The sequence below is a fragment of the Balaenoptera ricei genome, chromosome 19 (genome assembly GCF_028023285.1).
Source record: "Balaenoptera ricei isolate mBalRic1 chromosome 19, mBalRic1.hap2, whole genome shotgun sequence".
NCBI lineage: Eukaryota > Metazoa > Chordata > Mammalia > Artiodactyla > Balaenopteridae > Balaenoptera > Balaenoptera ricei.
This window is the reverse complement of record NC_082657.1, coordinates 29,898,418-29,926,130: the sequence shown is the minus strand read 5'-3', so window position 1 is coordinate 29,926,130 and position 27,713 is coordinate 29,898,418. Positions and strand designations below refer to the sequence as shown.

At 41.1% G+C, this 27,713-nt stretch overlaps 1 protein-coding gene across 5 annotated transcripts in view; it reads right to left on the bottom strand.

The window, feature by feature from the left end:
* Nucleotides 1-25,490, bottom strand: part of TENT4B (terminal nucleotidyltransferase 4B) — a 61,992-nt gene extending 36,502 nt beyond the window's left edge. For all 5 annotated transcript variants that reach the window (XM_059903791.1, XM_059903792.1, XM_059903796.1 and 2 more), the window contains exon 1: nucleotides 24,742-25,490. In XM_059903791.1, coding sequence (XP_059759774.1) covers nucleotides 24,742-25,367 — 626 coding nt within the window. In that variant the 5' untranslated portion in view covers nucleotides 25,368-25,490. The remainder of the gene's footprint in view (nucleotides 1-24,741) is intronic.
* Between the last annotated feature and the right edge of the window lie 2,223 nt (nucleotides 25,491-27,713).

Here is a 27,713-nt window from a genome sequence, read left to right as displayed (position 1 = left end):
AAAAACTAGCTGGAAAATCCCAAATATAATATTTGAAGATTAAATATGCAATACTTGGAGACTAAATAATTGGGAAATTAAATAAAACTTGGGTCAAAGAAGTTGTCTCAAGAAATAGTCCTAACTAAATGAAAGTGAAAATATAACTTATCAAAACTTGTGACATGCAGGGAAAGCAGTACATAGAGTAAAATTTATATCACTGAATGCAAATATTAAAAAAATAGAGAGGGATTCCCTGGTGGCGCAGTGATTGAGAGCCCCCCTGCCAATGCAGGGGATGTGGGTTCGAGCCCTGGTCCGCAAAGATCCCACATGCCGCGGAGCAGCTGGGCCCGTGCGCCACAGCTGCTGAGCCTGCGCTCTGGAGCCTGCAAGCCACAACTACTGAGCACACATGCCACAGCTACGGAAGCCTGCGTGCCTAGAGCCTGTGCTCCGCAACAAGAGAAGCCACCGCAATGAGAAGCCCGCGCACCACAACGAAGAGTAGCCCCTGCTTGCTGCAACTAGAGAAAGCCCGCGAGCACCAATGAAGACCCAGTGCAGCCAAAAATAAATAAATAAATAAATAAAATTTATAAAAAAGAAAGAAAAGAAGAGAGATCTAAAAATCAATTATCTAAGTTTCTACCTTAGGAAACTAGAAAAAGATGAACAAATTATGTTCAAAGCAAGGACAAGAAAAATAATTAAAATTTGAGCAGAAATCAGTGAAAAAAGAAATCTATAGAGAAAAATCAGTGAAACAAAAGCTGACTCTTTGGAAAGATCAATGAAATGGATAAACCTCTAGCCAAATTGAGAAAAAAGAGAGAAGACACTAATTACTAACATCAGAAATGAAAGAAGGGCCATCACTACTGATCCTATGGATATTAACAGGAAGATAAAGGAATATTATGAACCCACAAATTGATAACCTAGATAAAATAGACCAATTCCTTGAAAGAGACAATCTACCAGAATTTATACAAGAAGAAAAGAACAATCTGAATAGGCCTATGTCTATTACAGAAACTGAATCAATAACTAATAACACTCTTAAAATAAAAAGCAACAACCCCAGATGGGTTCACTACAGAAATCTACCAAAGATCTAAGGAAGAAATTATCTTAATTTTCTACAATCTCTTCCAGAAAATAGAAGCAGAGGAAATCGTTTCTAATGCATTCTCTGAGACGATTACCCTAATCCCCAAACCAAAGACATTATAAGAAAGAAAAACTACAGACCAGTATCTCTGATGTATCTCTGAACACAGATGTAAAAATCTTGAACAAAATATTAGCAAACCAAATACAACAATGTACAAAAAGAATTATACACCATGACCAAGTGGGATTTATTCCAGGTATGCAAGACTGAGTCAACATTCAAAAATAAACTTATGTAATCCATCACATCAACAGGCTAAAGAAGAAAAATCCTATAATCATATCAAATAGACAGAAAAAGCATTTGAAAAAATCTAACACCCAATCAAAAACACTCAGCAAGGGAATTCCATGGTGGTCCAATGGTTATGACTGCAGGGGGCACGGGTTCAATCCCTAGTTGGAGAACTAATATTCTCCCATGCCTCGCGGTGCGGCTCCCCCCACAAAAAAAAAAAAAGAAAAAAACTCAGCAAACCGGAAATAGAGGGGAAGTTACTCAACTTGATAAAAAACATATTACAAATATCTTACAGCTACTTAATGGTGAGAAATTAGATGCTTTCCCACTAAGATTAGGGACAAGGCAAGATGTCCACTCTCACCACTCCTAATCAGCATCATATTGGAAGTCCTAATGCAATAAAACAAAACAAGGTAATAAAAAGTGTACATATTGGAAAGGAAGAATAAAATTGCCTTTGTTTGCTACTGACATGATTATCTATGTAGAAAATCCCAAAGAAGTAACAAAAAAATTCCTGGAACTAATAAGCCATTATAGCAAGGTTACAGGATACAAAGTTAATAAACAAAAGTCAATTGCTGAGGAGAGGAGAAGATGGCGGAAGAGTAAGATGCAGAGATCACCTTCCTCCCCACAGATACATCAGAAATACATCTACACGTGGAACTGCTCCTATAGAACACCCACTGAATGCTGACAGAAGACGTCAGACCTCCCAAAAGGGAGAGGACTGAGGTTGGCGGCGTGAACACAGCCTGAAGGGGTTAGTGCACCACAGCTAGCCGGGAGGGAGTCCGGGAAAAGGTCTGGAGCTGCCGAACAGCTGTGTGGATGAAAGGCTCTTGGTGCTCCAGCCAGGCATCAGGGCTGTGCCTCTGAGGTGGGAGAGCCAACTTCAGGACACTGGTCCACAAGAGACCTCCCAGCTCCACGAAATACCAAACAGCAAAAATCTCCCAGAGATCTCCATCTCAACACCAAGACCCAGCTTCACTCAACGACCAGCAAGCTACAGTGCTGGACACCCTACGCCAAACAACTAGCAAGACAGGGACACAGCCCCATCCATTAGCAGAGAGGCTGCCTAAAATCATAAAAAGGCCACAGACACCCCAAAACACACCACCAGACGTGGACCTGCCCACCAGAAAGACAAGATCCAGCCTCATCCACCAGAACACAGGCACTAGTCCCCTCCACCAGGAAGCCTACACAACCCACTGAACCAACCTTAGCCACTGGGGACAGACACCAAAAACAATGGGAACTACGAACATGCAGCCTGCAAAAAGGAGACCCCAAACACAGTAAGATAAGCAAAATGAGAAGAGAGAAAAACATACAGCAGATGAAGGAGCAAGGTAAAAACACACCAGACCTAACAAATGAAGAGGAAATAGGCAGTCTACCTGAAAAAGAATTCAGAGTAATGATAGTAAAGATGATACAAAATCTTGGAAATAGAATAGACAAAATGCAAGAAACATTTAACAAGGACCTAGAAGAACTAAAGAGGAACCAAGCAACGACGAAGAACACAATAAATGAAATTAAAAATACTCTAGAAGGGATCAATAGCAGAATAACTGAGGCAGAAGAACGGATAACTGACCTGGAAGATAAAATAGTGGAAATAATTACTGCAGAGCAGAAGAAAGAAAAAAGAATGAAAAGAACTGAGGACAGTCTCAGAGACCTCTGGGACAACATTAAACGCACCAACATTCGAATTATAGGGGTCCCAGAAGAAGAAGAGAAAAAGAAAGGGACTGAGAAAATATTTGAAGAGATTATAGTTGAAAACTTCCCTAATACGGGAAAGGAAATAGTTAATCAAGTCCTGGAAGCGCAGAGAGTCCCATACAGGATAAATCCAAGGAGAAACACGCCAAGACACATATTAATCAAACTATCAAAAATTAAATATAAAGAAAACATATTAAAAGCAGCAAGGGAAAAACAACAAATAACACACAAGGGAATCCCCATAAGGTTAACAGCTGATCTGAAGGAGAAAAACCTACAACCAAGATTACTCTACCCAGCAAGGATCTCATTCATATTTGATGGAGAAATTAAAACCTTTACAGACAAGCAAAAGCTGAGAGAGTTCAGCACCACCAAACCAGCTTTACAACAAATGCTAAAGGAACTTCTCTAGGCAAGAAACACAAGACAAGGAAAACACCTACAATAACAAACCCAAAACATTTAAGAAAATGGGAATAGGAACATACATATCAATAATTACCTTAAATGTAAATGGATTAAATGCTCCAACCAAAAGACACAGACTGGCTGAATGGATACAAAAACAAGACCCGTATATATGCTGTCTACAAGAGACCCACTTCAGACCTAGGGACACATACAGACTGAAAGTGAGGGGTTGGAAAAATATATTCCATGCAAATGGAAATCAAAAGAAAGTTGGAGTAGCAATTCTCATATCAGACAAAATAGACTTTAAAATAAAGACTATTACAAGAGACAAAGAAGGACACTACATAATGATCAAGGGATCGATCCAAGAAGAAGATATAACAATTGTAAATATTTATGCACCCAACATAGGAGCACCTCAATGCATAAGGCAAACACTAACAGCCATAAAAGGGGAAATCGACAGTAACACAATCATAGTAGGGGACTTTAACACCCCACTTTCACCAATGGACAGATCATCCAAAATGAAAATAAATAAGGAAACACAAGCTTTAAATGATACATTAAACAAGATGGACTTAATTGATATTTATAGGACATTCCACCCAAAAACAACAGAATACACATTTTTCTCAAGTGCTCATGGAACATTCTCCAGGATAGATCATATCTTGGGTCACAAATCAAGCCTTGGTAAATTTAAGAAAATTGAAATCGTATCAAGTATCTTTTCTGACCACAACGCTATGAGACTAGATATCAATTACAGGAAAAGATCTGTAAAAAATACAAACACATGGAGGCTAAACAATACACACGAAGTGATCACTGAAGAAATCAAAGGGGAAATCAAAAAATACCTAGAAACAAATGACAATGGAGACATGACGACCCAAAACCTATGGGATGCAGCAAAAGCAGTTCTAAGAGGGAAGTTTATAGCAATACAAGCCTACCTCAAGAAACAGGAAACATCTCAAATAAACAACCTAACCTTGCACCTAAAGCAATTAGAAAAAGAACAAAAACACCCCAAAGTTAGCAGAAGGAAAGAAATCATAAAGATCAGATCAGAAATAAATGAAAAAGAAATGAAGGAAACAATAGCAAAGATCAATAAAACTAAAAGCTGGTTCTTTGAGAAGATAAACAAAATTGATAAACCATTAGCCAGACTCATAAAGAAAAAAAGGGAGAAGACTCAAATCAATAGAATGAGAAATGAAAAAGGAAAAGTAACAACTGACACTGCAGAAATACAAACGATCATGAGAGATTACTACAAGCAACTCTATGCCAATAAAATGGACAACCTGGAAGAAATGGACAAATTCTTAGAAATGCACAACCTGCCGAGACTGAACCAGGAAGAAATAGAAAATATGAACAGCAAAATCACAAGCACTGAAATTGAAACTGTGATTAAAAATCTTCCAACAAACAAAAGCCCAGGACCAGATGGCTTCACAGGCGAATTCTATCAAACATTTAGAGAAGAGCTAACACCTATCCTTCTCAAACTCTTCCAAAATATAGCAGAGGGAGGAACACTCCCCAACTCATTCTACAAGGTCACCATCACCCTGATACCAAAACCAGACAAAGATGTCACAAAGAAAGAAAACTACAGGCCAATATCACTGACGAACATAGATGCAAAAATCCTCAACAAAATACTAGCAAACAGAATCCAACAGCACATTAAAAGGATCATACACCATGATCAAGTGGGGTTTATTCCAGGAATGCAAGGATTCTTCAATATACGCAAATCAATCAATGTGATACACCATATTAACAAATTGAAGGAGAAAAACCATATGATCATCTCAATAGATGCAGAGAAAGCTTTTGACAAAATTCAACACCCATTTATGATAAAAGCCCTGCAGAAAGTAGGCATAGAGGGAACTTTCCTCAACATAATAAAGGCCATATATGACAAACCCACAGCCAACATTGTCCTCAATGGTGAAAAACTGAAACCATTTCCACTAAGATCAGGAACAAAACAAGGTTGCCCACTCTCACCACTATTATTCAACATAGTTTTGGAAGTTTTAGCCACAGCAAGCAGAGAAGAAAAAGAAATAAAAGGAATCCAAACCGGAAAAGAAGAAGTAAAGCTGTCACTGTTTGCAGATGACATGATACTATACATAGATAATTCTAAAGATGCTACCAGAAAACTACTAGAGCTAATCAATGAATGTGGTAAAGTAGCAGGATACAAAATTAATGCACAGAAATCTCTTGCATTCCTATACACTAATGATGAAAAAACTGAAAGTGAAATTAAGAAAACACTCCCATTTACCATTGCAACAAAAAGAATAAAATATCTAGGAATAAACCTACCTAAGGATACAAAAGACCTGTATGCAGAAAATTATAAGACACTGATGAAAGAAATTAAAGATGATACCAACAGATAGAGAGATATACCATGTTCTTGGATTGGAAGAATCAACATTGTGAAAATGACTCTACTACCCAAAGCAATCTACAGATTCAGTGCAATCCCTATCAAACTACCACTGGCATTTTTCACAGAACTAGAACAAAAAATTTCACAATGTGTATGGAAACACAAAAGACCCCGAATAGCCAAAGCAATCTTGAGAACGAAAAATGGAGCTGGAGGAATCAGGCTCCCTGACTTCAGACTATACTACAAAGCTACAGTAATCAAGACAGTATGGTACTGGCACAAAAACAGAAATATAGATCAATGGAACAGGACAGAACACCCAGAGATAAACCCACGCACATATGGTCACCTTATCTTTGATAAAGGAGGCAAGCATATACAGTGGAGAAAAGACAGCCTCTTCAATAAGTGGTGCTGGGAAAACTGGACAGGTACATGTAAAAGTATGAAATTAGAACACTTCCTAACACCATACACAAAAATAAACTCAAAATGGATTAAAGACCTAAATGTAAGGTCAGACACTATCAAACTCTTAGAGGAAAACATAGGCAGAACACTCTATGACATAAATCACAGCAAGATCCTTTTTGACCCAGCTCCTAGAGAAATGGAAATAAAACCAAAAATAAACAAATGGGACCTAATGAAACTTAAAAGCTTTTGCACAGCAAAGGAAACCATAAACAAGACCAAAAGACAACCCTCAGAATGGGAGAAAATATTTGCAAATGAAGCAACTGACAAAGGATTAATCTCCAAAATTTACAAGCAGCTCATGCAGCTCAATAACAAAAAAACAAACAATCCAATCCAAAAATGGGCAGAAGACCTAAACAGACATTTCTCCAAAGAAGACACACAGATTGCCAACAAACACATGAAAGAATGCTCAACATCATTAATCATTAGAGAAATGCAAATCAAAACTACAATGAGATATCATCTCACACCGGTCCTAACGGCCATCACCAAAAAATCTAGAAACAATAAATGCTAGAGAGGGTGTGGAGAAAAGGGAACACTCTTGCACTGTTGGTGGGAATGTAAATTGATACAGCCACTATGGAGAACAGTATGGAGGTTCCTTAAAAAACTACAAATAGAACTACCATATGACCCAGCAATCCCACTACTGGGCATATACCCTGAGAAAACCATAATTCAAAAAGAGTCATGTACCAAAATGTTCATTGCAGCTCTATTTACAATAGCCAGGACATGGAAGCAACCTAAGTGTCCATCATCGGATGAATGGATAAAGAAGATGTGGCACATATATACAATGGACTATTACTCAGCCATAAAAAGAAACGAAATTGAGTTATTTGTAGTGAGGTGGATGGAGTTAGAGTCTGTCATACAGAGTGAAGTAAGTCAGAAAGAGAAAAACAAATACAGTATGCTAACACATATATATGGAATCTTAGGGAAAAAAAAAAAGGTCATGAAGAACCTAGTGGTAAGACAGGAATAAAGACACAGACCTACTAGAGAATGGACATGAGGATATGGGGAGGGGGAAGGGTAAGCTGTGACAAAGTGAGAGAGTGGCATGGACATATATACACTGCCAATTGTAAAATAGATAGCTAGTGGGAAGCAACTGCATAGCACAGGGAGATCAGCTCTGTGCTTTGTGACCACCTAGAGGGGTGGGATAGGGAGGGTGGGAGGGAGGGAGATGCAAGAGGGAAGAGATATGGGAACATATGTATATATATAACTGATTTACTTTGTTATAAAGCAGAAACTAACACACCATTGTAAAGCAATTATACTCCAATAAAGATGTTAAAAAAAAGTCAATTGCTTCCTTATATACCAGCAATAAACAAATGAAATATGAAATTTAAAATGCAATACCATTTTAAAAAACCCAAAACAGAAATACTTAGGTATAAATGTAACAACATATGATCAAGATCTATATGAAGAAGACTACAAAACTCTGGTGAAAGAAATCAAAGATCTATTCCATTTCTTTGCAACTTGATCTACAGATTCAATGAAATCCCAATCAAAATTCAGCAAGACATTTTGTACATATCAACAAACTGATTCTAAAATTTATATGGAAAGGCAAAAGATCCAGAATAGCCAAAATAATACAGAAGAATAAAGTCAGAGGAATGACAATACCTGACTTCAAGACTTACTATGATGCTAAAGTAATCAAGACAGTGTGGTACTGGCGAAAGACTAGACATGGAACAGAATAGAAAGCCCAGAAATATACCTACACAAAATATGGTCCACTGATCTCTGAAAAAGGAACAAAGGCAATTCAATGGAGCAAGGACAGTCTTTTTAGAAAACAGTGCTAGAACAACTGGACACTCACATGCAAAAAAATGAATCTAGACACAGATCGTCCATCTTTCATAAATATTAACTAAAACATGGATCATATACCTAAATGTAAAACACAAAACTATAAAATTCCTAGAAGATAACCTAAGAAAAAATTTAGGTGACCTTGAGTTTGGCCACGACTTTTCAGACACAATACCAAAAGCACAATCCATAAAAGAAAATTGCTAAATTGGACTTCACTAAAAGTAAAAACTTCTGCTCTGTAAAAGACACTGTCAAGAGAAGGAAAAGGCAAGCCGTAGACTGGGAAAAAAATTTTTACAAAACACATATTTAAGGGACTTCCCTGGTGGTCCAGTGTTAAAGAATCCACCTTGCAATGCAGGGGATGCGGGTTCAATCCCTGCTCGGGGAGCTAAGATCCCACATGCTGCAGGGCAACTAAGACCGCGCGCCACAATTAATGAGCTCACGTGCCTCAACTAGAGAGCCTGTGGGCTGCAAACTACAGAGCCCACATGTCCTGGAGCCTGCCTGCGCACCACAACTAGAGAAGAGGAAACCCATACACCACAACTAGAGAGAAGCCTGAGTGCCGCAACGAATAGCGCGCGCACCACAACGAAAGATCCCGTATGCTTCAATGAAGATTCCGGGGCTTCCCTGGTGGCGCAGTGGTTGAGAGTCTGCCTGCCGATGCAGGGGACATGGGTTCGAGCCCTGGTCTGGGAGGATCCCACATGCCGCGGAGCAGCTGGGCCCGTGAGCCACAACTACTGAGCCTGCGCATCTGGAGCCTGTGCTCCGCAACAAGAGAGGCCGTGACAGTGAGAGGCCCGCGACCACGATGAAGGGTGGCCCCCGCTCGCCACAACCAAAGAAGGCCCTCACACAGAAACGAAGACCCAACACGGCCAAAAATAAATAAGTAAATAAATAAATTTTTTTTAAAAAATGAAGATTCCGCATGCTGCAACTAAGACCCGACGCAGCCAAAAATAAAAAAAATAAAATTTTAAGAATACATATTTAATAAAGGACTGGTATCCAAAATATTTAAAACTCAACAATAAGAAAATAACCCAACTTAAAAATGAGCAAAACATGGAGTATCATCTATAAAAATATCAAATTCTATGCGGTACACCTGAAATTAATACAATATTGTAAGTCAACTATACTTCAATTTAAAAAAAAAAAAAAAAGCAAAATATCTGAGGAGACACCTCACCAAAGAAAATATAGATGACAAGTATAAGAAAAGATACCTGACATCATATGTCATTAGGGAACTGCAAATTAAAACAATGAGATACCACTATACACCTATTAGAATGGCCAAAATCCAGAACACTGACAACACCAAATGCTGGAGAGGATGTGGAGCAACAAGAATTCTCATTCATTGCTGGTAGGAATGCAAAATAGTACAGCCACTTTGGAAGACAGTTTGGCAGTTTCTTACAGAACTAAATATACTCTTACCATCCATCCAGGAACCTCACACTCCTTGGTGTTAACCCAAAGGAGCTGAAAACTTCTGTTCACACAAAAACCTGCATACAGATGTTTATAACAGCTTTATTCATAACTGCCCAAACTTGGAATAACCAAGATGTCCTTCAACAGGTAATTGGATAAATAAGCTGTGGTACATCCATACAATGGAGTACTATTCAGCAATAAAAATGAGCTATCAAGCCAGGAAAAGATACAGAGGAACCTTAAATGCATACTGCTAAGTGAAAGTAGACAATCTGAAATGGTCACATACTGTATGATTCCAACTACATTACATTCTGGAAAACACAAAACAACGGAGACAATAAAAAGATCAGTGGTTGCCAGGGGCTCAGGGGGAGAGAGAGATGAACAGGTAGAACACGGGATTTTTAGGGCAGTGAAACTATTCTGTGTGATATCATTCTGTATAATGATGGATACAAGTCATTATATACATTTGCCAAATCCACAGAATGTACAACACAAAGAGTGAAACCTAACGTAAACTACGGACTTTAATTAGTCGTAATGTATCAATATATGGCCCATCAATTGTAATAAATACAACAAGTACAATATATTAATTATAGAGGAACTGGGGTGGGAGTGGGGAAGTGAGGGAGTATATGAGAACTCTGTACTTTCTGTCCAGTTTTTCTGTAAACGTAAAACTGCTCAAGAAAAAATCATATTCACACACATATATACATAAAACACACACACACACACACACACACACACACACACACACACACACGGCTCTTGGGGAAGGAAAGAGGAACCAGCTACTTCAGAACAGAAATGTCCATGAATATCTCCACTTTGCCCAGGTCTCACAGTTTTCCCTGCCTACTGACTCCCCAGAAGGGGAGACCACAAACTCCTAAGGAAGCTGAAGCCAAACCATGATCTAGAGGCTCGATTCAGGTCATCTTCTTGGAGCCTTCCTTTACAGAGGTCATACTGCCCTTCCTTTACACACCTTGCTACATGGTTTTTATACGTAAATAGTAACCTTTAAAATAAGTATTTGATTGGAGGTAAAGTGCTAAACATTTACACCTGGTAGGAATCCTTCCTATAATGCTGTATGGGTTACAGCGTTCTTTAGCCTAAGGTTAAAGAATATTAGCACAAAATGAAGAAACATAATCCAAGTTTAATTTAAAGGAAAAATAAATGTATTACTCTGGTTGTCAATTTAAGGCTGTGAGAATTCTGTCTCCTGAGCAGAGGCTCACAGGCCACTACATCCATCATGGTTTTCTTCAGCTACCACAAGCTGAAAGCAAAGGTCAGGTGTGCCTGTGGGCCAAGGGCTCCCCTGACAGTCCCAGCCACCGGCCAAAGGCCACGTACAGTTCACTACTGCCTCTTCCACACACCAGGCACTAGTCGGCCCAAAGCCCACTTCAGCTTCCTGCAGCCCACCTTGCTTCTCTTTCCTGAGGGATGACAGCTCATTAACAGAGCTAGTTAAAAGTTACATCCCCTTTCTCACTCTTATCCTGTTTTCCCTATGAGAACTGTACCCTCAGGACAACCAAATGGTTGAGGAGGAAAAGTTTCTCCTTTTAGGAGTGTTTCAACTAATAAATGATAAAGGATCAAGAGAATAAGAAGATCCCAAGTTTACAACTCTAATAATGAACTAATATTTATAGGCAATGATCATTAATGGCTACTAATATCACAAAAATAAAGACATTCAGATACTATATGTCTCCTGGGAAAAGTACACACCACCATCTATGAAGTATTCTTGCAAAAAACAACAACAACAAATCTAAACAAGCCTCTAGATCTAATTACAAATTTATAGAAAATACAGGGGGACACAGAACATATTAAATTGACACCACAGGAATGCAATTAGCAAAACTCAGAAAGTAGAAAAGTCTATAGGAAAAACAACCCAGCTTCTTCAACAAATATATTAATGGGGGGAAAACAGACGGCAGAGAAAGCTGTTGATTAAAAGATTAAAAAGGCATTTCAACCAACAGCAATGCAAGAAACTCATTTGGATTCTGGTTTGAACAAACTGTTAAAAAAAATAATTATGGCACAATTGGGGAAATATAAACATTGGGTATTTGAGGTAACTAAGGAATTATTGTTAATTTATTCAGGTGTAATAATAGTATCATGATTATGGTTTCTTTTTAAGTCCTTATCTAGAGACGCATGCATACAGAAACATTTATATAAAATGATGCGACATCTGGAATTTGCTTCAAAATAATGTGGGGTGGAAATGGACTGGCATGCAAGTGAAATGAGTTTGGCCATGGGTTGATGACTGTTGAAGTTGTGTGATGAGTACATGGAAGTTCATTATCTATTCTGTCTACTTTCATACTGTTTGTGATTCTCCATAATAAAAATGTTTTAAAAAATGAAGTAGAGTAATTTCAGATCTCAAATTCCTCTAAGAAAGGTCAACCATTATAGTCCACCATAGTAGATCCTGTTCCCCATCTATCTCAATTATGCTACATACTACACAGTCAGCCCTCCGTATCCATGGGTTTCACATCCAAACAATCAACCAACCACAGATCAAAATCTCAATCCGAGGTTGGTTGATTCCGCAGATGCAAACCCCACAGATACGGAGGGCCAACCGTATTCATTGCACTACATCATTTTATGTAAGGGATTTGAGCATCCCCGTGTTTTGGTATCCATCCTGGAACCAATCCCCTATGGATACCCAGGGACCACTGTATATCCAACCTATCCCTTTAGGGCTTATCATATGAAACCAATACAACCAATTTTTCCTTTCCAACCCTCCACAACCTAACCAATCTTTCAAAACATTAGCAAAACATCTCTACTCTTCTTAAAGTTTGCCCTTACCTCACTAGTCAGAAGCAACCTCTCCACCTTATCCAGTTTATCCAACCAGACCATAATTTCTTAGAAGGCAGAGAATGTTTTACTGTCTTTACTTCCCACAAAAAGCCTAGCGCAGTGGCTTGCATACAGCAGTAGATTATCCAACCAAAAAACCGTGTGGATCATTCTGGCCTGTTTGGAGATGAGTCACAAAATCAACAAGTAATAAAGAACCAAAAGCAGAGGACATGTTTACAAAATCTATATGTCATAAAGAATGGATGAACATATTGTGATAGATCCATACAATAAAAATGCTACTCGGCATTAAAAAGTAACAAACAACTATATTACACACAATATGGATGAATCTCCAAAACATCATGCTAAGAGAAAGAAGTCAGGCACAAAAGACTACCCAGCATATATAATTCCATTTAATCAAAATCCTAGAAAAGGCAAAAGTGGTTGCTCAGGGGAAGCGATGGGGTGAAGCAGCTGACTGTAACGGGCATGAGGGTACTTTCTGAGTGATGGAAATGCTCTATATCTTCTTCCTACATTTTGATTGTTGTGGTCACACAACTGTATATATTTCCAAAAGTCACCTATCTGTACAATTTAAATGGGTGAATTTATTATATATAAATTATATCCTAATAAAAACTATTTATAAATCATAAAATTAGAATTAAAAATTACATGTATTTGTAACAGGACAGAACAAGGGCTCTTATAAATAAGACAAACATCTCCAAGAAAAAGGAACGAAACTGGGTCATTTGTAGAGATGTGGATGGACCTAGAGTCTGTCATACAGAGTGAAGTAAGCCCAAAAGAGAAAAACAAATATCGTATATTAACGCATATATGTGGAATCTAGAAAAATGGTACAAACGCCCTATTTGTAGGGCAGGAATAGAGACATAGACATAGAGAACGGACATGTGGACAGAGGGGAAAAGGGGTGGATAGAATGAATTGGGAGATTAGGTTTGACATAAAAACACTACCACATGTAAAACAGATAGCTAGTGGGAACCTGCTGTATAGCACAGGGAGCTCAGCTCGGTGCTCCGTGACAACCTAGATGGGTGGGATGGGGGGTGGTGGTGGGAGGGAGGTCCAAGAGGGAGAGGATATAGGTATACATATAGCTGATTCACTTCATTGTACAGCAGAAACTAACACAACATTGTAAAGCAATTATACTCCAATAAAAAAAAGATAGGCAAGGGAAATAAGAAATTGAAAAGAAAAATAAATAGCCAATTAATGTGAAGGCATGTGCAAATGAAATCAGTAAAATACTATTTTTTAACTATAAAATTGGCAAAAAAATGTTTTCTTTTGTATTGGTATTTGCTTTTATTTGTAACATGTAGCATTGGTGATGGTTTAGGGAAAATTCGGACTCCTGCACACTGCTAACATAAGGGTAAACTGATCCAATCTTTCCACAGGAAAATTTGGCAAAAGCCTTAAAAGATATAAACATTCTCCAATCTAAAACTTTATCCTCAAGAAATAACCATGTGGGGGTTTCCCTGGTGGCGCAGTGGTTGAGAGTCTGCCTGCCAATGCAGGGGACACGGGTTCGAGCCCTAGTCTGGGAAGATCCCACATGCCGCGGAGCAACTAGGCCCGTGAGCCATAATTACTGAGCCTGCGTGTCTGGAGCCTGTGCTCCGCAAGAAGAGAGGCCGCGATAGTGAGAGGCCCGTGCACCGCAATGAAGAGTGGCCCCCTCTTGCCACAACTAGAGAAAGCCCTCGCACAGAAACGAAGACCCAACACAGCCATAAATAAATAAATTAAAAAAAAAAAAAAGCAAACCTTTAAAAAAAAAAGAAAAGAAATAACCATGTGGCAAGACAATTTATGGAGAAAGAATGGTCTTTAACAAATGGTGCTGGGACAACCTCATATCCACAGGCAAAAGAATGAACTTGGACCTCTACCTCACACCATATGCAAAAGTGAATTCAAAATGGGTCAAAGACCTAAATTTAAGAGCTAAAACTGTAAGACTCTTAAAAGGCAAAATAGGGGTCAAGTTTTGTGATCTTGGCAATGGTTTCTTAGATATGACACCTAAAGCACAAGAAACAAAAAAAATAATAGACAAATTGGAATTTATAAAATAGAACAAACAAACAAAACTTTGTGCCTCAAAGGACAATATCAAGATAATATAAAGACAATCCACAAAATGGGAGAAAATATCTGCAAATCATCTATCTGATAAGGGTCTACAATCCAGAATATATAAAGAACTCTTACCATAAACAATAAAAAGTCCACTAGAAAAAAATGGGCAAGCAACTTGAATAGACATTTCTCCAAAGAAGATACACACGCAGCCTACAAGCACATGAAAAGATGCTCAACATCCTTAGTCATTAGGGAAATGCAATCAAAACCACAATGAGATACTACTTCACACTCCCTAGGATGGCTATAATCAAAAAGACAGATAATGAAAAGTATTGACAAGAACATGGATAAACTGGAAACCTCAGACATTGCTGGTGGGAATGAAAAATATTATAGCCACTTTATATGACCCAGCAATTCCACTCCAAGTTATTTACCCAAGAAAAATGAAAACACATGTCCACAAAAAAAATCTGTACATGAATGTTCATTATTTATAATAGCCAAAAAGTGGAAACAACCCAAATGTCCATCAACTAATAAATGGATAAACAAAATGTGGTATATTCATACACTGGAATATTTAGGCATAAAAAGGAATGAAGTACTGATACATGCTACAACACGAATGAACTCTGAAAACATGCTAAGTGAAAGAAGCCCGACACAAAAGGCCACATATTATATGATTCCATTCTTATGAAATGTCCAGAATCATAAATCCACAGAGACAGAAAGTCTGTATGAGGCTTCCAGGATCTGAAGGGGAAGGGGATAGTGGAGTGATAATGGGTACAGGGTTTCTTTCTGTGGTGATGAAAACGTTCTGGAATTAGATAGCTGTGATGGTTGCACAATCTTGTAATGTTCTAAAACCATTGAATTGTACACTTTAAAAGGGTGAATCTGATAGCATATGAATTTTATCTCAGTAAAAATAAGTAGAAAAACAGAAGAAATAATCCTCACTGTGGCACAGGCTCAGCTAAAAACATGTCTTTTAAAAAACAAAAGATTGGAAACAAACTAAATGTTCAACTAGGGATTAGTGAAATAAATTAAGGTGCATTCAATCACTGGAATACCAAGTCCACACAGAGTAGGTACACAGAGTCATACTAAAGGTAATGGGGTATTTTTAAATGCTGTAGAAATGTATTTCATATGCAAGATATTTGTCATATTAATACATTTTTTTAAGTCAAAAAAGTATGCCCACAATAGTCTGATACCCTTCTCCCAAAGTAGAAAACAATCTTAAGATAAAAACCAGTTCTAAGCTCTGGCCTCCAGATTGTGAGAGAATAAATATCTATTATTCCAAAAATTTTTTCTTTAAATTGGAAAAAAATTTTAAGTATACCCATAGTGGAGTCCATATTGATAGACAGAAAAAAGGAAATATAGTAAGTATATTAAATATATTTAATAATTATAAAATTATAAAAATATCTATACCAAATATGCTAACAATAGTTATGTCCTGGTAGTAGTATTATAGGGGCTATTTTTTCTTCCTTTGGTTTAGCTGTATTTTCTAATTTTTTGACAATTAGCACTTATTAGTAGTATATAAAACATATGTTGATTTTAAAAACAAGTATTCTGGGACTTCCCTGGTGGCGCAGTGGTTAAGAATCCTCCTGCCAATGCAGGGGACACGGGTTCAATCCCTGGTCGGGGAAGATCCCACATGCCGCAGAGCAACTGAGCCCACGTACCACAACTACTGAGCCCACGTGCTGCAACTAGTGAAGCCCGTGCACCTAGAGCCCAAGCTCCGCAACAAGAGAAGCCACCGCAATGAGAAGCCCTCGCACCGCAACGAAGAGTAGCCCCTGCTCCCTGCAACTAGAGAAAGCCCGCGCGCAGCAACAAAGACCCAACACGGGCAAAAAACAAGTATTCTAAGGAACAGTGGTATTAACACCTCAAACAAAGAAGAAAACCAAGGGTGAATAACTAAATTTAAGAATAAAGACATCAGGCTTCCCTGGCAGCGCAGTGGTTGAGAATCTGCCTGCCAATGCAGGGGACACGGGTTCGAGCCCTAGTCTGGGAAGATCCCACATGCCGCGGAGCAACTAAGCCCGTGCACCACAACTACTGAGCCTGCGCGTCTGGAGCCTGTGCTCCGCAACAAGAGAGGCCGCGATAGTGAGAGGCCCACGCACTGCGATGAAGAGTGGCCCCCGCTTGCCACAACTAGAGAAAGCCCTCGCATAGAAACGAAGACCCAACACAGCCAAAAATAAATAAATAAATATTTAAAATAAATAAATAAATAAATAAGCATCTTGTTATTAAAAAAAAAAAAGAATAAAGACATCAAATTTAAAACCTCATCACAGACCTAACACTTTATTAAATCCAAATTACTAGAAGACAACTTTTAAAACTCCACAACCACAATCCTAATGCATCCTTACTCTTGCTTTGGCAGAAATTTACAATACAATAAATTTACAATTTATAATACAAACTTGACAGTGCTAAAAGTTATGCTATTTTGACAAAATCAAAACAGTGACTTCAAGGGGCTGGTAAGGGAAATATAAGAGACCAGGTCCTAATTCTCAGCCCAGAAAATGGTTCCAATGAAACATGGTTTATTCTAGCATAGATATGAAGATAATGTATTTATTCTACACAGTCTGAAGGCACTGTTCAGATGTAAAAATACCGTAAAAAAAAAAAAAAACCTTACTACCACCACCAACAAAAAAAATCACCACTAGGGACTTCCCTGGTGGCGCAGTAGTTAAGAATCCACCTGCCAATGCAGGGGATATGGGTTCGAGCCCTGATCCAGGAAGATCCCACATGCCACAGAGCAGCTAAGCCCATGCGCCACAACTACTGAGCTCGCGCACCACAACTACTGAAGCCCTCGCGCCTAGAGCCCACGTCATGCAACAAAGAGAAGCCACTGCAGTGAGAAGACTGCGCACTGCAACAGAGTAGCCCCTCTCGCCGCTAGAGAAAGCCCGCGTGCAGCAACAAAGACCCAACACAGCCAAACAATAAATTAATTAAAAAAAAAAAATCACCCCTAACCACAGGGTTTACTCCCCAAAATATAGCCAAGCCAACAGAAAATAAAGTTTATTCATAGCATATGAAAGGAAGGACTCTAAATTTTGAAATCAACTCTGCAGTTATCCTTTTATATGTTTTTAGAAAATGAAAATAAAGCTCTACTTCATACCAGTTTCTAAGAAAAAGCAACACGTAAAGGAAACACTGTAAAGTAATTCAACGATAAAGGAGTTAAAGTGATATTGCTAAGCATAAAATCAAAGCAAATCGAAAAGTAAGGCCCTTTTAAGTCAATTTTATTTAGAGATTTTTAATTGCAGAGGTTCTCAATACTGCCAAGAAGTTTTTAAAATAAAAATTAAAGTTAAAATTAGGTGGAGTTATTTATGAGAAGGTTAATATGATAAAAGCATAATAAACTATTGCTATTCATATGAGAACAGCTAAAATAAAAAACAGTAATAATACCAAATGCTGGCGAGGATGCAGAGAAACCAGATCTCACATACGTTGCTGGTAGGAATGTAATGTGATACAGCGACTCTAGAAGAGAGTTTAGCAGTTTCATGTGCTTACCAAATGACTCAGCATTTTTGGGCATTTATTCCCCCCAAAGTGAAAACTTACATTCACATAAAAATGTGTACTACGTGAATGCTTACAGCAGCCTTATTTGCAATAGCCAAAAACCATATAAACTCTTCCGGAATGTCCTTCACCAGGTAAATTGTTAAACAAACTGTGGTACACCCAAATTTTGGAACACTACTCAGCATTAAAATGGAAGGAACTATTAAACATGCAACAATTTGGAAAGAACTCAAAGGAATTATGGTAAATGGAAAAAAGTCAAAGTAAAGTACTATATGATTCCATTTATATAACATTTTCGAAATGAAAAAATTATAAACATGGAGAGCAGATCAGTGGTTGTTCGAGGTTAGAGATGAGGGGGTGTGTGCATGAAAATAAAGGGACGGCATGAGGGATCTTTGAGGTGATGGTATAGTTCTGCATCTTAAAGACGGTGGTGGTGGTTACACAAACCTACACGTGTAAAATTGCACAGAACTAAACACACACACACTACACAAATGAGTGCACATAAGACTGGTGAAATCTGAATGAGGCTATGGATTATAACAATGTTGATTGCCTGGTTTTGATATTAAACTATAGTTATGTAAGATGTTACCACGGCACGAAACTAGGTGAAGGGAACATGGGATCTTTCTGTACTATTTTTTGCAACTTTCTGTGAATCTATATTTCAAAATAAAAAGTTTTAAAAAATCAGATGGGGCTCTGCATGAGAAGGTTAATACAAGAAATACAAAAGGTTTAACAGAGCATATGGAACATGGTAAAAAGGCTCCATGAGCACTTTTATTTTATAGAGCACTTTTAATAAAGCAACTAAGTTGAAAACACAGGTTTCTGTATACTATTCAAACTATTTCAGTAGAAAGCATGACTTGAGCTAGAATTCCAGAGTTCAGTTACCAGATACTACATGAAATCTCTTATGCACACGGCAAGATTTTTTTCCATACTCTGAAACCGTTCAAGTGATTAAGGAGCCAGTGCACAACAAAACCAGCTCCACATTCAGCTTTTTCCCAAAATCTTTAACTCAAATTTCCACATAACCCAAAGCCCTTAGTATAAAAAAAGTCTCTACTATCATCAAGTAACTTATAAGATGGAAATAAATTAATACCTGCTGTTTGGGTTCAAATTAATGAAAAGCCTAGTTCAAGGGCATCCTCAACTTCGATAAATATTCTCTTAGAAAAAAATAATTTCCTGTCATGTTAAAAATGGTAAAAATGAATTTAAAGTCTTTTTGGTGTTCTGTAGCAGCTGAGTCCCTAACAAATATTCAGAGGGTTAGGAAGAACACTCTACTGGCCATCCTCTGAATCCCTGAAGTAGGCTGAGCTGTCCAGCCAGCTCTGTAGGAAAGAGTCAAAATAGGAGTCTCAGACCAGCTGCTGGGAACTGGACCCTAATTCTGCAAATGAGCATCCTCTTTGGCCTCCAGCCCCTTCAAGACTACTCCATACCTATGTGTGTATAAATGATTAATACATACAGTCTCCAGTGTAGTGGGTGTGATCCTGAAATAGTTTCCTCCACTAAATTTTACTCTAAAGGACAAAAAGACAGCTGAGTAAAATCATACAACAACTTGCTTTTCTACTTTCCATAGAAAAGTGGCTTAAATTTTTCTCAGGTATAAGAATACCTAATCGCAACTGTCTGACCAGTCCAATACCAGCAAGGGAGCCCTTGAAATTTTCTTCCCATGGACCCTTCTGGACTCCTAACACTAGGATTTACTGGTAGCGGTTTCATGGAAGAAGTTGGGATGTAAGGCCATCTACCACACCAGGACCAGAACTGCTGTACCCCACACTCTCTCCTCCTCCCTACCTTAGACTTTCCTAGTATCCCTTTCCCATGGTTCCTTTCCAGAAAAAAACTAAACCTTCTGTGTGACCCCACGGTAGATTCCAAAAAGCTCTAGTCATTGTTTCTTTCTGCCTTTCGGCACCTAAAAACTTAATGGGTGTCGAAGAAAATTCCACACGCTAAAATGCCAATGATTCTCTGCCTGCCAATGCAGGGGACACGGGTTCGAGGCCTGGTCTGGGAAGATCCCACATGCCGCGGAGCAACTAGGCCCGTGAGCCACAACTACTGAGCCTGCGCGTCTGGAGCCTGTGCTCTGCAACAAGAGAGGCCGCGATGGTGAGAGGCCCGTGCACCGCGATGAAGAGTGGCCCCGGCTTGCCACAACTAGAGAAAGCCCTCGCACAGAAACGAAGACCCAACACAGCCAAAAATAAATAAATAAATAAATAAATAATTTTTAAAAAAAAACTTAATGGGTGTCGAAGAATATTCCACACGTTAAAATGCCAATGCTTCTGACGGTGTGACAGTGTTCATTGTCACAGATTTTAGACAGAAGATGAGTTGTGGCATGGAAGCAGCTTAGTTGAACACAGTATACGAGATTTGAAATTCTCAAATATGAATTACGTTGTTAGTGTAGAATCTACATTGCAGAAAACCTAATGTCTTCTTGAAAGCACATTTAAGCACCCAAATGCAGTAAAATTCAATAACCTGAAGGTCCTAGTTCACTGAAGAATTACTGTGGGCTACATTTGCAAATGCACAGAAATTATACTTAGAGCAAACCCTTGGAATAAGGCCTCTAAATTCTTTCATGTTAATCTGCCTGATCGCTTTGGAGCCCAGCACTAACACCAATCCCACTGATCATACTGTGTAGAAACAGTCAGAAAGAGGCCATAAGGCCAGTGCCGAAGAATAGCGTCAACATCTCGGACTTACTGTGATACAGTGTACAACACACATAAGAAAGGACACTGCCCCACTGCAGTAAAGATGACTGTATCTCAGCCCCAAAATTTCATCTCCCTGCTAGACAGTTCTATCTAAACATCACCATACCTTTTGCTCCAAACCAACAGTCATAACCCTTATTTTCAACAATAACACTAACATTACCCTAGTCACTCAAATTCAAAGCTGTTATTAAATCCATGAAGGGAGTCAGAATCTTTTCCATTCTTACCCTGTGGTACCTCTCACATTCACTCCTTCCCATTCCCATACCCATCATTCCAGTTCAAGAAATTATTCCTTAAACCCAAGTTTCCCACCAGGGACTTCTTGATGTCCCACAGTCAAATTCATACTCTAAAATGTTGTTTTGAACAAGTCATCCAAGCCTTGAAAAAATATCTACAGATTTGGCAGTGCAGTCAACACAAGCCTATCCTCATGAGCTTGGACAAGCACCAAGCACCTTCCACAAGAAGTTTCTGGACACCTGGGCTCAGGACCAAGGACTCTGAATCTCCAAAAGTTTCCCATGTTTGCTACCTTTTGGCATCTCCTCTTTCTCCATTTTGATCAACAATTAAATCTCTGAAAAGAAAAGGGCTTAAAGCTCATTTTCATGGACAACCAGGAGGAGCACCATAGCCAGCACTGAAAGGGAATGAATTCCAAGAAACAGAATAAGTGAAAGCAACTTTATAAAGAAAAAAAGAAAAGCAAACAAACTCCCTGGATCTGGGGTACACAGAGAAGGCTGAGATGGTAAGCCCAGGTGAGTTTTAATTTTGAAAGAGGACTATGGAGACTTCAGGATGAAATCCAAACATCTTACTCTACATTTAAGAAATTTCCATCTTACCTCAATTTAAAAAAGAAAGAAAGAAAGAAATTTCATCTTAACTAGTGATCTAGTGGGTAAGAGAAAACATATACATAAAAGGAAAATTAAACATAAGCAAGCTATACCAAGAGCATGAAACAAGTACTACAAGATTTCAGAGGAAGAACCAAAAAAATCATGAACCTGGGCAACAAAGTCAGGATTTTGAACTGGATCTTGGAGTGTTCAGGGAAAAAGTCAACCAGTCTGGCCAAAACAAAGAACACAGAGAGATCAAACATGTGAGACAGAGTGTGTATACAGCTGTCCCACAGTTCCAGACCACTGTTCATGTGCTTTTTCTTCCTCTCCCTATCTGGACAGTCATGTCAGTTCAGAGGCCAGGGACCACCACGATTTGTTAATCTGTTAGCTAAATGTCAGTCATCCCAAGAACTCGGAATAGTTTTACTGTATTTAATCTCAGAATAGCGTTAACATTGAGGTGCACTCTGAATTCAGATTTTTTAAAATACCTGTATTAAAAAAAGCAAAACTTTTGTAAAAGTCAAGAAATAGGGATCCATAAATCACAACAAGAATTTTTAAGCACCCAGACACTTTTACAAAAACACTCTTAGGAACCGCTTAATAAAATTTTAAAAATTTAACTGCTGACATCCTCTAAAGAAGGAGGCAAAAGAATGGAAAGTCTGATGAAGTGATAAGCAGTTTTAAGACAGGTTTATAATCAGTTTTTAAACAGTAATCCCTCTGGGAAATGGAAATTCCTCTCCTTAATCCCTTTGAGGACAATATAATATTTGAATCAGGAACAAGAACATCTTGCTTCTACCTAAGTTCAAATGTGAGCCTTTTACAGTATCCTCAACATTAAATAGCAAGTAAAAGAGAGGAGAATTTCTAATCTATCAAAAAGAGAGGCAGCGAGCATTTTGGATTTATAATGTATCATTGCTACATACATATGCAGAAGCTTCAGTAAAATGAAATTAGGGAACTTCAAGATTTTAGCTGACAGTGATTACTTAACTGGAGCTTATTCCTGTGAAATGAAACTACCAGAATCCCTCAATATCAATTTGCTTGTCACTAAACCACAGGTTTATGCTTCATCTTGGAAATGCTAACAGGATGGAACCATGAGCCTTTTATTAAAACGAGATGACCATGGAGAGCGCCCTTGAAGCTTAGCAACAGAGGACTAAACCCAAAAAGGGTCCCCTCTGGAAAGTGAGGACAGGCTTATATGTACCCCAATGCCAGTCCTAAAATGCTTGACTGCATTTTCCATAAAAGGTGGGAGTTGTAATAGTAGCATACAGCAGACACCAGCCCACTAGAAGCAGATGGAACCCACCAACTCATTTTACCCAGACCTTCAAAAAGGTACACAGAACTCTCTCTGCTTGCCAAAGCAGGGCAGATCTGAATGGATGAATCTAAGAAAAGGTTTCACAAGGGACTACTAATGGTAATTTCATTTGCCTACTGTAGCCCACAATGTAAAATAGGATCTGAAAAATGAAAAGCAATTTTAAAGCTCATTCTCCATACTCAAGCTAAACACACACACACACACACACACACACACACACACACACGGCCCAAAAGCTTTATTTTACAAAAATTTTTTAAAAAGACTCTATAATCTATTCCAGCTCAGGGGCTCTTCCAGAAGGGAAATCTAGCTGGAAACAGTCCCTGTTTATGTACATAATTCACTAGGGGTCAGGTAAGATTCCATTTTGTAACAGCTGAACTTTAAACAGAAAATCATTAGTGGTGCAACATTCATTCATTAGCATAAAGTTACCCCCTAGAATGAAAAGCACTGGCTGTCTCTGCCAGGATGACAACTTTACAGGGAGAAACTGGGGCCAAGGACCATGAACTCCTAGAAAGTTCTATCCGACTGAGAAGAAGAGCTCACCATCTCCATCAGCCTAAACTTAACTGTCACCCCATTCCTCACTCCCCACAGAGCAAGGCATCGCTAATATAGGAAAGTTTTAAAAATAAAAAATAAAGAGATGGGCCAAAGGGTCAATAGCAGGCAAAGCCTTTCAGGGCTGACACGATTCCTGTTTGGGATTGGGGGAGGGGGAGGAGCTTTCTGGATGTTTCTATTCTTGGCAAGGAAAGCACCTCCAAGTCCTGTACCGTCAAAAGGCACTAACACAGGAACGTTCTCAGGGAATGAATGATTTGCCTGTGGTAAGCGACTTCATTTTGGGGTGTGATGATGGGGAGCAAGGTGGGGAGGGCCAGAGGGCTGGAGAGGGAATAGAGGGAAGGTGTGTTTGACTAGGGAGGATGGGAGGAAAGAGTGGATGGATAACGGGGGGTCCAGGGAAGGTAAGGAGGATGTGGATGACTAAGGGAGGTGAGGAGAGGGTGTGGATGGCTGAGGGGATGTCCAGAAAAGGCGTGGAGCTGAGGGGGAGGGGGGAAGGCTGTGGACCGCTAACGAAGGTTGGGAGAAGGTATGGATGGCGGAGGGATGGAGGGATAGCCATCAGCCCCCTGAGGACCAGTAACGAAGGCAAGCAGAGGGGGGTGGCCTCACCCAGGCTCCCCCCCCAATCCCCCTTCTGTGGGCGTGTGCCCGGCTGCGCGTGTGCAAGGGCCAGGCCGCCAGGCCGCAGGGCCACCACTCACCCCACGACTCCCTGGTTGTAGTTCCTCCGCTTCCACGGGGTCCCGCTGTACAAGCCCCCGCTGCCGTCGGCCCGGCCGCCCCCCGCGGCCCGCCCTCCGCTGGGCTGCAGCAGGCTGTAGTTGAGTCCGTAGGTGCTGGCCTTATTGTCGCGCTTCCTCTTGTTGCTGCTGCCCGAAGCTGGGTCGGCGGGTTCCGCGGCGGGGACGGCGGCCGAGGAGTGCGGGGACGAGGACGCCGAGGGGGCCGGGGACGCCGAGGGGCCCGCGGCAGCCCGGCGGGCCCAGGCCGCGGGCTGGTGGTGGTGGTTGTTGTTGTTGGTCGTCTCCAGGGGCAGGAAGTCCCGCTGCTCTGCCGGCAGCGCGTGGCCGCCCAGCAGGCGCTCCCCGGAACGGTACATGCCGGCCGGGGCCGGGGCCGGGGCCGCGCCGCCCGGGCTGCCGGTGCTGCTGCCGCTCCCGCCGGTGGCCGTGCTGCTGCCGCCGCCGCCGCTCGCGCCGCCGCTGCTGTGACAGTGGTGGTTGAAGTAGAGGTTCCTCAGTCCCTGGGTCGTCTCCCAGATCTGCATCCACAGACTGTTGGACGGTCCGAGCTGCTCTGGCTGGAACCAGGCGATCCTCGGATCCATCAAACGGCGGCGGCCGCTGCCCCCGCCCCTCCTGGCTGCCCGCAGGGCCGCCGCCGCCGCCGCCGCGCCTCAGGCGCACGCCCGGCCTCGGCGGCTGCTGCTGTTGCTGCTGCTGCTGCTGCTGCTGCTGTTGCTGCTGCTGCTGCTGCTGCTGCTCCCGGCCCGCCGCGGGCGGCGCGGTCGCGCTGTGAGCCCGGCCGGCGCCGGCGGCGTCGCTCCCGCCCTCGGGGGCTCCGCGGGCCCTCCCCCCCTCCCTCCGCCCCTCTGCCGAGCCCCTGTCACCGGGGTCCCCGTGCAAATGGCGGCTGCAGCGGCGGCTCTGGAGAAGGGCGATCGTCGGCGGCGGCAGCGACAGCGGCGGCGGCGGCGGCGGGACGCGCCTGCTCCGTAGCGTCCTTGCTCCTCCGGCCCCGGGGCGGGGCCTCTGCCGGCTCCGCCCCTCACGCCCCGCCCCCCCCCCGCCCCCACAGCGCGCGCCGCGCCGCCGGTCCAGCCCCAGAGGCCGCGCGGTGCGTCACAGAGGCCGCGGGAAGGTGCGTCTGGGGCCGAAACCGCCCGGCTCAACCGTCCCGGCGCCGGGTTGGTAGAGGGTAGCACGTACCTGGGCGTCCAGGCGCCCCTGACGCGCGTGCCGCCTCCGGTCTCAGTTTCCCGGTCCCTGAGGCTGGGTGGGGCCGGACGGAGGTCGCCGCCCCCTCCGCAGGGAATGGATTGTGGGAGGTGCCGCCCCGCCCACTGTCCCCTCCCCCAGTCTGCAGCGCCGGGACCCCCCTGGGCTTCTCCGACCCCTCCCGAGATCTCCGCTCTAAGCACTGTTCCAGAGGGGAGAAAATGCGCCCCCTCTCCACCCGAGCGTGTGTCCCGGACCCTGCCTGGACGCAGGCTGCCGTGCCATCCCACTACTCCCTGCGCCCGCTCTGCCGCGCCCTGGCTGGGGTTGGGAGCCGCAGGCCTTGGCGGAGGGTCCCCCCACACGACCCCCAGACTGGAGAAACTTGTGCCCACCTACAGGGCTGGACGGGCTTCTTCGTAGAGTGCGTAAGCCATGGGCTCAAAACCACCGTCACACACCCCAAACCGACTTTATGCAGACTTGCACACAGAAACACGCACAGGCGCACCGGCAGGGAGACAGACACAAGGTGTTCAGCGTGTGAAGAAACTTTAGTTGCCCTAAAGTGCACCAGCAACCATGAAGAACCCTTCTTAGTTCAGAATGAAAGAAAACCCAAAACCTTTTAAGCCTAATTTGAGGACCATATTGTTGGCATCAGCAGAGATTTTCCACAAAGTGGTTATTTGCATGTCTTCCCAATTCCTGTGGGGAAAAGACAGGGATTTTAAGTGTTTTAAATCATCAAGAGAAAAACGGAAAATAAGTTAGTACGTTTCATGTGTGCCCTCTAAGCTTGGTCCAAAGTCCAGAATGAACCCCTAACGCCCGATTTTGGCCTATTTTGGGAGCTCAATTTCCTGGAAAGGTTTTTTTGGCAAGGGTGAAAAATTAACAAATTACGAAGCATTGCTCTACCTTTTTTCTTGCTCAGAGAATAACATGGGCATAAATATGGAAAACACACCGAAAACCCTAAAGAATTTTGGTTCGTTCTATTTGTTTGTTGTTGCTTTACTATAAATCAGTATTAAAAGTTTTCTCAGAATGAAATTTGCTATGTCCTGAGAATTACATAGCCAGGAAAATGAGTAGTGATATTTTTATGCTATTCACACTGGCAAATTAAAAATAAAGCATTGTATAGAAAAAAGTTTCTTTCCATGACTTCAAATTTGTTTTAAACATTCAAGTGAGAAAAATGCAAAGCCAAAAAAAAGTAAACATTACCAAGATCCCACCGTGTAGAAATAACTAGCATGAAGACTTTGATAAACACTCTTCGAAAAATCTCTCCATGCATATATGTTTCAAGACAGTCTTTCTTATTTTTACTTATTTCCTTATTTACTTTAAATCTTATTCAGTCTTTTAAAATAGTTTTTCAGATGTCCAAGAACACATTAAATGATATTTAAACCAAAAAAAAAAAAGTATTCAGAATTAGCAATAGTACACGCCGGAAATTAACATTTGTTATTTTTGAATGCTTGTTTCTTCAGGCAAACCTTCAGAACTACTAAAGTATTACCAAAATGATCATATGAGTTAATATACATAAAAGTAGTTCGTAAAATGTGGGCTGTAAGGCAAGACATTACTGTTCTTGTTCACCTGCAGGTAACGCTGACTGGTTAGCCGTGTCACATGTCCATGTTTCAAGGCACTCATTCAGTAAATCTTGGTTGAATGTTTAGCATCCTTGCAGAACTGAGCTAATTGTTTTAGAGAAG